The sequence below is a fragment of the Parasteatoda tepidariorum genome, chromosome 1 (assembly GCF_982258835.1).
Source record: "Parasteatoda tepidariorum strain Cologne lab strain chromosome 1, Ptep-v5.0, whole genome shotgun sequence".
Lineage (NCBI taxonomy): Eukaryota > Metazoa > Arthropoda > Arachnida > Araneae > Theridiidae > Parasteatoda > Parasteatoda tepidariorum.
In genome coordinates this window covers 129,505,676-129,518,601 of record NC_141755.1, presented here as the reverse complement: position 1 = coordinate 129,518,601, position 12,926 = coordinate 129,505,676, and the positions used below count along the sequence as shown (strand labels likewise).

Genomic DNA, 12,926 nt, shown 5'->3' with positions numbered 1-12,926 from the left:
GATATTTTTCAACTTCTTTATCAATATTTTTAAGTGAATAAATTGTTCTGTACGAGAAATTTTTTTTTTAAAGAGCGAATAAAGACTGAAAAAGGGACAAAAGTCGTAGCAGGAGACACGCGCACATCACACCCCGTAACTCCCTATAATATTAGCCTATAAATTTCAAACTGGGGCAGACATTAGAGTTTAATGTGACGAACAACTGTACCCGAGGACAATTTTATAGACCCATTATTGGGCCGAAAATATGTTTTGTTGACTAACCGGGATTAGGTGTTTTAAGCTGTATGTTCGCGGGCCTGGCATGTGAAGCATGGGTCAGTTGGTAGCTCTGTGGGAAAGTTAGATTTGAAGGCACGGAGGTCCCGGGTTCGATCCCCTGCGAGGGTCGACTCTGAATTTTTTTTATTTATTTTATATTACGTTTTTTAATATACTTTTCAACAATTTAACGTGAATCAAGTGTTCTGTATATAGAAATAACTATTTTTCTTTTCTGAAATAGCGAATAATAGCTAATAAACGGTTAAATTTTTATTTTTTTATTTATTCTATTTTATGTTATTTTTTAACTTCTTTTTCAATATTTTTAAGTGAATAAAGTGTTATGTATATGAAAAAATTATTTTTTTTTAAAGATCGAATAATGACTGAAAAAGGGACAAAAGTCGTATCAGGAGGCACGCACACATCACACCCCGTAACTCCCTATAGTATTAACCTATAAATTTCAAACTCTGCCTGAAATTAGAGTTTAATGCAGCGAACAATTGTTACAAAGTAATTTTTTATAGACCAATTAGTGGGCCCACAATGGGTTAAAATATGTTTTGTTGGCCAACTGGGAAAAGGTGTTTTAAGCTAAATATTCGCAAGGCTGGCATGTGAAGCTTGGAGTAGTTTTTAGCTCTGTGGGCAAGTTAGATTTGTAGTCGCGGAGGCCCTGTGTACAAAACCCTGCGAGGGTGGACTTTCAAATCTTTTTTATTTTTTTTTTAATATTATTTTCTAAACATATTTTTCGATATTTTAACGTGAATAATGTGTTCTGTATATAAAAGAACTATTATTTCTTTGGGAAATAGCGAATAATAGCTAATAAACGATTAAATTTCGGATAATTTTTATTTATTTATTTATTTTATTTCATGCTATTTTTTAACTTCTTTTTCAATATTTTTAAGTGAATAAGGTGTTCTATATATGAAAAGAATTATTTTTTTTGTTAAAGAGCGAATAATGGCTGAAAAAGGGACAAAAGTCGTATCAGGAGGCACGCACACATCACTCCCCGCTACTTCCTATGATATTAACCTATAAATTTCTAACTCGGCCCGAAATTGGAGTTCATGGTTACAAACAATTGTACTAAAGGAAATTCTTATAGACCAACTAATGGGACCTCAATGGGCTAAAATAAGTTTTGTTGACTAGCCGAGAGGAGGTGCTTTAAGCTAAATATTCCGCGCGATGTGCCCACTTAAAGCTTGGGGGGGAATTTTTACACTAAATAAAACGAATAGTTTCGGGGGGGGGGGAATTTAGACGAGAGAATTTTTTATAAGTACATAAATAAAAGATGCATTGTCATATTATGAGCTAGCAAAGTAGCACTATTTAGAACAAGCTAACATGGAAGGGGGAAGTTAGCAAAGTTTTTTTTTTTTTTTTTGGGGGGGGGGAGTAAATGCGTGCAAGTGCTTGGGGCCACTGCCGCATGCTAGTGTACCCAACCAGAGGAAATAATTATAGGCTTAATAAGGGGTAAACAATATGACAATCAAGTTTAATATGTATGTATATGCATAATAGAGTGTTTATTCACCTTAAGTTTGCACTGCCGGGAAGATGTGGAAATGTAATAAAAAAGTATATTTTTATTTTTAACGTTATTTAATTTTCTTATTTAAAATAAATTATTTGTGATACTGAAAAGTGAAATAAGTTCTCTCTATCTCTTTATTACATAAGTATCATTCCTCTATGCTTTGTTTTAAAAAAATTAAATAATTTTTTTTTTAACTTTTTATAAAGAAAACTAAATAAAAAGATTATAAATAAATAAATTTCTCATTTAAAAAAGAGGATTGGAACGTGTGCGGGGAGACTGTTTCATTTATTGTGAAGAAAGGGAGAACTCTATCCCCTGAGTCATTTTACCACCTGGAGTAAAATTATTCTTCCTGGATTATTCCTTACTGCCATATTCTCAGTTTGGAAAGAAAACCACCCACGGTTAGCCTAACGTCAAGTAGACTCTAACCAGTGATCTGTCTATCACTGAGAATATTTTTCATCAGCACTGTGGTCGGTGCAAGTCGGATGCGGAATTTGTATTGACCAGTCATCGCTGGGATTCGAACCCGGTTCACCCCATTGGAAGGTGAACGCTCTATCCCTTGAGCCATCACGGCTCTAGGTAAGTGATATTGGTGAACGCCTTATAAAGCCACTCAGCTTCTTGAAGCTGGGTATATACTTTAGCTGCGAGCTGTCAATTTCTTGACCAACTAAACAGGGGTTCGAATCCCAGCGTTGGCACCACACTATTTACTTCATTCCTTCAGCACATCAGGAGTTTCTACTGCCTGGCACTTCTCATGTACACGGTAAGGTGAAATGCAATAATATTCATACCTACAAAAAATACATTTACACAGACCCAGAACCGAAGCAATCAATCCGGAGCTCTCATATAGCTCCCCACGTCACTCTTAGTTGCTGTTTTTTTTTTATTAATAATAACCTATTATCAGTCTTTTAAATTTTTCAGGCTTAACATTAAAAAAGAAAGATTCTCGCGTTTTTAATGCATATTTTATTTAAATACAGATAATTTGTGTCGGGTCGAAATATTTAATTTTCGATTGGATTATGCAACATTAGTTTTTCTTCTGATGTTTAATAATTATGACATACAAATCCTAATACTATCTAAAATTCTTTAAATATCATGGTCCATTTTATAAAATAAATTTTAAATTAAAATCTAAAACTTAAAAGCGCGCATAAATAAATAGTAAAAATGCTAAGGCCTTAGCAGAGTCATTATCCAGGTGCGGAACTGCAGCATCAAAAACTGTTCGGCTCCCCTGATCATTTAATATGAAGTGAAAGCATTATTTCATTCTAAAATAGTCTGACAATAAATTCCTTTGTTCACCAGATTTTTTATTTAAAATAAATACTTTAGGCTAGGCTTGAATGAACAACGTGAAGGTATCTAAAAAAGAAAATTAATGGCAAAAAGTTTTTTAATATATAGATTAGCATTATTTGGTCCTTATCCATGTTTAGCTTTATTTATGATTACATAAAACGTGTCTCATATAAGGCGATTAAAAAAATCATTCACTGAATGATAAACTGAACAATCGTGTGTCTTTTTTTTTTTTGCTCTCAGTTTGGCTTTTAAAATAGTGATTTTGTATTTTGATTTTAGACATTCTGTGAAACTGGCGTAAAGGAGTCTCGTAATATCGGAAATGACAGAAGGCAATTACATTGGCAAACACCACTCTTTTTGAAAACAACAAATTTTCAAATGTAATTGGGGTTTTCATTTTTCTTTTTCAGACTCTTATGATTTTGCTTCAAAATATTCTGCATTCCAAGAAACCTTTTAACTGTGAATCTTTTATAATAATAATAAAATAAAAACACACGAGTGTTCAATATTTGCTTCATAATCACCGTTTGTAATTAGTTTTCTTTTTTTTAATTGATTAAAATACTGTATCAATCATTCATTTTATTTATGAAGATTAAGCAAAGAATCATGTGAAATTTTCAAAAAAAAAAAAAAAAAAGAAAATAAGAGAAAATTAATTTACATTTTAAATAGTCTTCTAGATCAATTTTAAAATTTTCCAGTTTTCAATTATTGAATAAAAACGTCAGTAAATTTAAAAAAATTAACTTTGGTATCCAGTTAACGGAGATCTGTCTAAGTGAGATCTCTCTGACAAAAACTTATACTATATATCAGGGCTCGAAAAACCACCCGTCCTCGGCGGTCAAAAATTCCCCGCGGACAACGAATTTCTCGAATCCGACGTCCGCGCGGATGGCCATTTTCCCGTTATACATTTCAATGAGTGGTGATACATTTTCAATTTTTGTTATCTTACAAGAGTCTAGCGCCTCACTTCTAAAATGACCCTCTAATCTAGAAATACAGCAACATACTGAGCATGGTGGAATTGATGTTTTCTCTGTCTCCCGTACTGCAGCGGTTGAAAAGGACTTTTCAGCAATGAACTTACAAAAAATAAGCATTACGTACTGGTCTTAAACAAGAAGCGTTAAACGCAATTATGAACATCTACCTAAATGGAAAACCCCTTTCAGATTTTTGTGCAGAAACCTCTGTAAATCATTAGCTTGATTGCGGAACTGGCAGACGTCATATTTTATTCATTTAAAAAACGCAGTACCCTCGGATACATTGACATTCCAGATAACTTGACATTTAAATTATTTCATAAAAGAAATAAATTATTTCATAAAAGAAATAAATTATTTCATAAAAGAAATAAATTATTTTATAAAAGAAATACTAGGTTCCTATTAGTAACCTAGTATTCCTTTTATTACTGCATAATGTAATCCTAGTAACTACTAATTCATTGTGCAATTTATATAAATGTTTGTAATAAATAAGAGAAAATTATATTTTTATTTATTTAGAAGCGACGGGTTAGTTTCAAAGGAGGACGGGTACATTGTTGGACAAGCCGTCCTCGGGGACGGGAAAAATTTTTGAGTTTTTTCGAGCCCTGCTATATATAGGTTCCCTGATATGGAAATATATTGATAAAAACTAACTGCAATCAGAGCAACGCAAAGAATGAAGCAAGCTGATCATCAGGCTTAAGACTCTAAACCAGTAATTTTGTCGCGGCACACTTTACTTACCTTTAATACACTGTGAAAAATTACAGGTCAATGAAAATAGGGAAAAAGATAATAATAAAATTCTGGAGAAAAAAAATATATATGATTCACACTATTGTATTGATATATTTTGCTTTGGCTATATTTATACAATATTAGAAAGCACTCCTTTTTGCAGACATAATCGTGTGAGCTGATGAAAAGATTATATCTTTCATTTTCCGGATTTTTCTTAATTTTTTTCCTTCAGATTTTTATTATTATTTTTTCCCCTCTTTTCATTGTTCTGTAATTTTTTTTCATTTTTTCTCCAGATTCAGAACTTATTTTAAGAGTTCTATTTACTTGCAGCTTAAGCGAATCAAATAAAACTTATTGTTTTTCTTCTTTTTGTATTTATTTATTATGTTATATATATATATACCTTGTAACTATTCACATAAAGTGTTGGTCAAAATCTTTTTAATCCAAATGTTGAAACAGAAATTCTGTTACCCCTATAAATATTTAAGAAAAATCTCTGACTAAAAGCCAGAGAAGTTGACAGGTCTATGTTTGTCATGAGATTGCGGAGCCCTAACCTTCATCACCCTCTTGGCATACAATGGGCTGTTGTAAGAATGCTTTGCTCTTACACTTGAACTATAATGCAGTGAAGAACAATGCTTGGTGCTAATTTTCAAATAAATCTCTTGGCATGATTCATTTATTTTTATCCTTTCATTATTCATTCTGCTTATTTTCTTGATGAATGTAGCAAGGAAAATGTTATTTTCACAATTTTAAAGTAATATTAAAAAAATGAAAAAAGATAACTTGTAAAGCCAAATTAAAAATTCTTTATTTAAACTATTAGCAAATGTACAAAACACAAAATGTACATAGTACAAAACATTTGAGTTCATTTGAACACTTGCGATAAAAAGTTTTTTATTTTAAATTCTACACATGCAGCAGCCTATGAAGGGTTAAAGCCTACTGAGCCCATACAAGTTTTTGTGACTCTAGGCTCTGGAGTGCCAGAGCAAATATTGGGTGATCAACCAAGTGTGGAAATCCCCAATGTTTGGTACTCATTCAAGGTTCCCACTCAATTTCAGAAGGAAAAAAATTCCCTGACTTTTCCAGGTATTTCAGGAAAAATTCATTGAAAAATAAAAAATCAGTGAAAATTTTTCATCAGAAATGATTTTACTTTTTATTTGTAGTGCCAAATACTAGATTTTGTGACCAAAACAATATCATTGGAAGAGGAATAAAACATGCAAGTTTGGCTAAAATGTTAAATTTTTGCACCAAATAACTGTAATAGATATCAGAATTATTTAACTAAAAAGTTTACATAAAAACTGTGGTCTACCAGTAAAAAACTTTTTAAGAGAGGGGGAAAAAAACTAATTATTGCGAGTAAAAACTTTTTATTTTTTAACATAAATGATACTACCTTGTGATTTTTTTCTATTTTTTGAACATAATTAAACCTATTTTGCAGCAGGCCTCCCACTCAATTTCTGAAGAGAAAAAATTCCCTGACTTTTCCAGGTATGCTAAGTAAATTTCAATGGAAATCCAAACCATATTTTATCATACTATGCAATTTTTCATCCGAAAATTTTAAATTTTTTATTTATTTGTAATGTCAAATATTAGATTATGTGAGCAAAAACATATAACAGAATGAGAATGGAAATATAGAAAAGTTTCTCTAAAAAAGGAATTCCAGTTTAGACATACTTTAATATAGTCCTTTTAATATAGACATACTTTATAAAATGACTCTACTAGATGCTATAATTAACTCGAATCTCGATAACTGATTACTGTTACTGACAATTCTAAGACTGATCTATTACCAGGTATAGTGAAGAATTTTTCCAGGCATTTTGTAAAAAATTACAACTTTCCCTGACAATTAGAGTCAAAATAAAATTCCCTGAAAATTTTAGGTTTTTCGTGTTCTCCCTGCCATTTTATTGACCCACTGAATGGATGAAAGGCTGTGTCAACCTTGCCTGGTCCGAAGCAAGAACTCTGGACCTAAGAATAAGAGTGCAACTTTACCACTGAGCCACTGGGACTCTCTACAGTTAAAACAAAGGCAAAAGGTATAACAGACAGAAATTTTTTTTTAAATACAGGGTATCTGCTACATTTTAGATTTTCAAATCCATGACTTTCCAAGAATTTTTCTTTACTTACAATTGAAGTTACAATTTTCGCCGACAAAAACACAACCATAAATTTGAAAAAGCATTGTAATAACATTAATTGAAATGATAGGTATAACTAAAACTGTTATACTCTGCATTTTCATATTAATAGATTTTAAGCTTAAAAAACAGAGCAAAGAAAGAGTTGCAGCAATAAAATAGCTGGAAAAAAAAAATACAAAAGCAAATAACTAAATACAGTCAGATATATGTTGTTATTTAAAGTTGTTTTATTTCTTCTTAAAAGTGTTATCTAAAAAGCTTAAACTAGAATTTTAAATTGATAAAATAAAAAAAAATAAATAAATAAAAAATTCTGAAATCACATAAGTTTAAAAGTTAATTAATTCACTCTAGAAATGACGTTCTTTCCTTCATTTTTTGAAAGAACACTATACTTTTTAAAGAACAGGTTAAAAACATTTTATATTTTAATAAAATATGACTGTGAGTAGGAATTTTGTTACAAATTTAGATATTCGTTTTATTGGAACACTGTGAAATTGGGAAAATTCTATTTTAAAAATTAAATTTTTCGGCGACCTAAATCCATGACGTATCATGTTTTTTTTTTAAATAGTTAAAATCATAAGATTTTATGACTAATTTTGTTCATTACCGAAATCTATGACTTTCCATGATTTCTCATGACTTTCCAGGTGCGCAGTAGAGATTTTTTCCTTTGAGGCACAGTAAAAAGTAGCTGCTATTTTTTAATTATTCAAAACTATTATAAGCTCTCGAGTTTTAGTAATATTTTCTTATGATAGTTAGAGCCTATAATATATTAGTAAAATTATTATAAGCTCTCAAGTTTAGTAATAGTCAAGTTTAGATTATCAGTGTTTATAGAAATATTTATCTGTATCAACGTACATTTATAAATGTATTCTTAAAAAATTCAACGTTGTTTTTAAACGAATATTTAAAACTAAGATGAAACAATATTTATTTTTTTATTAACAAGAAATCCATTCAGAAAATATTTTGATTATTTACAGTATTATGGGCTTTAAGACAGCTTTGGAAGAAAATCTCAAGTGATACTGTCAAAAACCAGTTTACGACATCCAAAAATTTCAACCTCCACGGTATAAAATCCTCTTTTTTTTTAAATCCAGACACAAATCATCACTTTTGTATTCTTTTTCTTACAATAAAAATACTGTATTTCTTTACTTAAAAGGATTAATTAAAATGAGCACTGCATAACACTCATATAAACAAACTGCAATTAGATTAAATGTTAAAAAAAAATTATCTCTCATTTGCAATTAAATTAACACTTAGTCATTAATATAAAGTGACTTTAATTCAAGTTAAAAAGAAATCAAAAATTTAATAAATATCTTCATTATAGAAATATTTCACAATAAACAATCTGTGTTCAAAAGTCGTATTCTTCTATAACAATCTCTTCATCAAGCAATATCTTGACATCCGACTTGTTTGCATTGTTTCATTCATCAATTGTGATACTCGCTCTCTTCTGCTTCAAAAGAAATAGTTAAAAATTTAAAATTTTACAAGAATAAAAGTAAGAAATCAATAATGATGAAAATGAGCATCAATAATGGTGAAAATAAAGATCGAAAGATACGGAAATGAGTTTTCCCTACCTTTTAAAAAGATATAGAATAATTTTCAATTAAAAAAAAACATCCTTAAACATATGTTTGTATCTCATTAAATTTAAAAAACTGAATTGACAGAATACTACAAAGTATAAAAAAGTCATTAGTATAAACCAAAGTCAAATAAAATTTTCTGATAATTCAATATACCTTGCACTTTAATGCTGCTTCAAATTTATGTTACAAAATTAAAAAAGAGTAAAAAGAGTAATATTTTTGGAGGGAGTGATGAAATTATTTGCAGTCAGAGTAGGAGTTATTTTCTAAGCATATCTGAAGATTTTCTTAAAGCAAACACAGATTTTTTTTTAATATTAAAATCAGCAGACAGAAAACTATGTTGAAAATTTTAATTACTTTTCGTTAATTCTTTTAAAGATATCAAATTAAATAAAATTTTAAAAAATTAAGAAATTTTTATTTATTTATTTACAGAATTTCAGAAATTTACATAAAATATGACTTAGTGCTACATTTTTTAATTGATGTACAATTTTCGCTTGATATATGTTAGACTATGCCTAATTTTTGGAATATGAAGAAATGGAATTCTTGAATAAAAGAATATGAAGATTGCGCTTCAGATTAACTCTGTAAATTCTGCTGCTTGGTATATAAGTTGTACAGAGCCAGCATCAAAAATACAAAAGTAATAACCAATCAGAGTTTTTAAATGAAGGAATACATTGCATAAAACAGTTTGCAATAAAGCATTTAGCATTGATTTAAAATAGTTCTTAAGTATCAAGAACAAAATGCAGCTTTCTAAACTAGCTAACATTTGGTGAATGAAACAATCACCAAGTTACATTAGAAATAATCATACTTGCCAGCATTGGAGAAATGAAATCATTGAGATTTTACTAGCGAAATTTTTTAGGCTACTAGTAAAGTTTTACATCATGCATAACCAAAGTCAAAAAGAGAAATTTCAAATTGGATAAAATGAAAGCAGTTACATTTAGCGAGGTAAAAAATATGTGTATAAATTTTAATCTAAAAAAGCCTTTTTTAAAGCATTATTAATAATTACTTCAAACTATTTTAATTTATAATTGTCGTCTAACAGTCGACCCAATTTTTTTGGTTTACGACTACTAACGTTTAACTCCGTAGAATTATAATTTTGAACCATAACACATATAACAAAGGAACTCCTGGATCAAGTATTGGGAGAAATTTGTCTTTGTGGAGAACTTTTTGATGGAACTAACCCGCATTTGCGTTACATGGAGAGGAAAACCACAAAACACTGCCACGGTTTGACGGCAAGGGGACTCTACCCTATGATCTGTCAACCACTGAAGATATTTTTACTTAAACTATTCACAATCATTATACTGTAGCACCGGCATTAGTACTATCTGTTGAGGAATAAGAAGTATTTTTGCCATCAAAAAATCTTTTATTTCCATATTTTTTTAAAAATTTCTTCAACAAATACGGAAAAATTTGAGAATATGCAGGTAAACAGGAGATAGTCGTAAAATACAGGAGTTTCGGTTAAAAAAACAGGAGACTTGTCAGGCATGAATAATGTAACTCTAGAGAAAAAGATCAGAAAGTCTTTTCTTGAGTGAGGATGCGCGTTGAAATAAAGATAATAATATTTGTTTTCTTAGAAAGAAAGATGCGTAATTTATGAAAGAGCAAAATGCTTTGCATTTATTTAATTTGCATAAAAACAATACAGTATAACTGTACAACAACAAGGATTTCAATACAAGTTAGCGTTCACAAATAGTGGAATTCTGCAATGCACATATTACTTAATTCTATATATGTATAGAAAAATTTATTTAGGTATATATTTAGAAAAAAAAAATCAATACCTTGGCAAATATACAAAATTAAAAAATATATGACACTTAAATTTTACATTTCATTGCAAAAAATATAAAATTTCATCGAATATTTGAAATTAACGTTCTAATTTTTGGCTAAATTAGAACTAAAACATATTGCCTTTTTTGACAACTGCATTTAAATCACTAAAAATATTTTCTCACAGCATTTCTGTTTAAGTTCTTTTGTTCTCCTACACGGTCTATACTCTTCTGTATTGCTTTCAAAATGGTTCCAAGGAGTAAAAAAAAAGTTATTTTAGATTTGTTTCAAAAACCATAATTTTTATCACTTTTATATCTCCAAATAATCAGTTGCTGAAAAATTTAGTGTTAAGAGTTACGATTCTGAGACCTGTACAGTACTGAGTAAAAGAATGGTACAATCCTCTTCTCTCATTAAAGATAGCATTATCTCAACATATTTATCTTTAGCACAACTTTATATTTTATTTTATAACCAGTATTGAACAGTCAAGTCAATTTCAGGTTTACAACCATCAATGCTTTACTATGTTTCCTTGTACATTTTGAACCAAATCCTGAAGACAAGAAAACTCCTGGACTAACCAACCTTTGTAATGATGCGCACAATTTCCTTCTTAACACAAAATAGAGGAATGCTGCTTGAGAAGATATCATTTTCAATACTTATAAAACATTTTCTTGAGAGTGTAAAGACAGATGTATCTAGTCCTTCAAACTGGGAAAAAATAATAAATAAAAAATAATCAAAACACAAAATTCCTCAAAAAAAAAAAAATATATATATATAGATCATAATTCTTAATAATGAAAACCTAGAAATATTTCCTCGCAGAATTATGATATATAGTAACTGTTAGGTTATTTTAAAAGAGCAGAATGAAACTTTATAAAAAATAATGTTATTTATGCCCATACAAATTTTATACCAATTATAAAGCATGCAAGAATTAGTAGCTTTTGGAATTTGTTTTAGTTCGTTTTCAAATTGAGGCACTGTAACATATTGTCTGTTTTATTAATAGAAAAAATAAAAATATAATTTTTTTCCAAGAAAAAAACTATTTCGAGAGAAATGAATGTTTTCAGTTGTATTATTTTTCAAAACTAACAACATAATAATTTAGACAGCAAGAAAGCATTGACTGTATTATTACCAAAAGAAAGATAACAAAATTCATTTTACGAAACTACAATTAACCTTCAACCACTCACATAAGTACAGAGAAGTTAAGATATTTTTTATTAAGTGGTAATACCTTTGAAAGCAATTTAGGTTTAAAATTTTGCCTTTTTTTTATAAAAAAGTACAAAGTAATTATTAAAATAAAGTCTCACCACTAAAAGCATATTTCAGAGATTTTTGCTACCACCACTGGTGTAAGATAAAAAGAAAAAAAAGAAAGAAAATTTAAAAAATGAAAGCAAATATAAAGTTACATGATATTAATTTTGCAAAGAATCTTCATTTATACCTTTGATAAATTTTCATAAAACTGAGGTTTGTGCAGGTCTCCATCTCCTATTATTCACAGAGGACAACTTGAACATCAGACATCTAGATGCCAAAGACACCATACAATCGTTCATTGTGTCATGACTCTGAAAGATATATATACATTACCTTACAATATTTTTTAAATTTTCTCAAGAAATACTTAGAGTATTATTTAGTAATTTAAGCAGTTTTTAGTTCATCAGATTTTTTATAGTTTGCAACAAAGTTTAAAGCTTTCAGAATTTTAAGAAACTGATAATAAATTTTAAAAAAAAAGTATTTTTATACACCTATGCAAGAAAATCAATTAAGAAGCTTTTATTGCTTATTTTGGTAGCGGTTTGTAATAACAGCATAAAATTTTATAAGCCTAGCTTAAATATTTATGGAGATTATACAAAACAAATTTCTTTGTCTTATGTTTTTTTGCTATAACTTTAAAAATATTCAGTACAATTAAACAAATTTTTAGAGAAATTTAAAACTATTTACAAAAATATTGATTTAAAATAATTCAATAAGCTCAAGATATGAGCATTTAAAGTAGTTTGTTTATATTGCGCACGTACAGAAAATTTAAAAAAAAATCTTTTTCATATTTTTCTAATGAATTGTATTTGGCAACTAATGAAAAACATCTGATTTCAATATCTTAAAAAATTTCAAGCAATTTTTGTACTTTTTAAAAGAAAGCTAAAAATGATAAGGATTTTTCCACAAGTTTCATTTTGTAAGATACAACAAGATTTATTAAAAATGACACTGGCAATAATAGCCGAGACTACGAAATGAAATTTGCGAATTTAAAAAATACAAAAATTACTTAGAAAATTGCTTGAGACTTTTTAAGATATTT

General features: G+C 28.9%; 1 protein-coding gene across 40 annotated transcripts in view; it reads right to left on the bottom strand.

The window, feature by feature from the left end:
• Positions 1–5,722: 5,722 nt before the first annotated feature.
• The window catches only part of LOC147816943 (suppressor of hairless protein-like), a 46,909-nt gene continuing 39,705 nt past the window's right edge, over positions 5,723–12,926 (bottom strand). For 19 of the 40 annotated variants that reach the window (XM_087152838.1, XM_087152845.1, XM_087152854.1 and 16 more), the window contains one exon: positions 5,723–8,598. In XM_087152838.1, the coding sequence (XP_087008964.1) occupies positions 8,514–8,598 (85 nt within the window). In that variant the 3' untranslated portion in view covers positions 5,723–8,513. Of the gene's footprint in view, positions 8,602–10,381; positions 11,291–11,910; positions 11,948–12,012; positions 12,175–12,926 lie in introns of those variants that run through there. The other 21 variants (XM_087152878.1, XM_087152788.1, XM_087152881.1 and 18 more) reach the window with 18 other exon arrangements.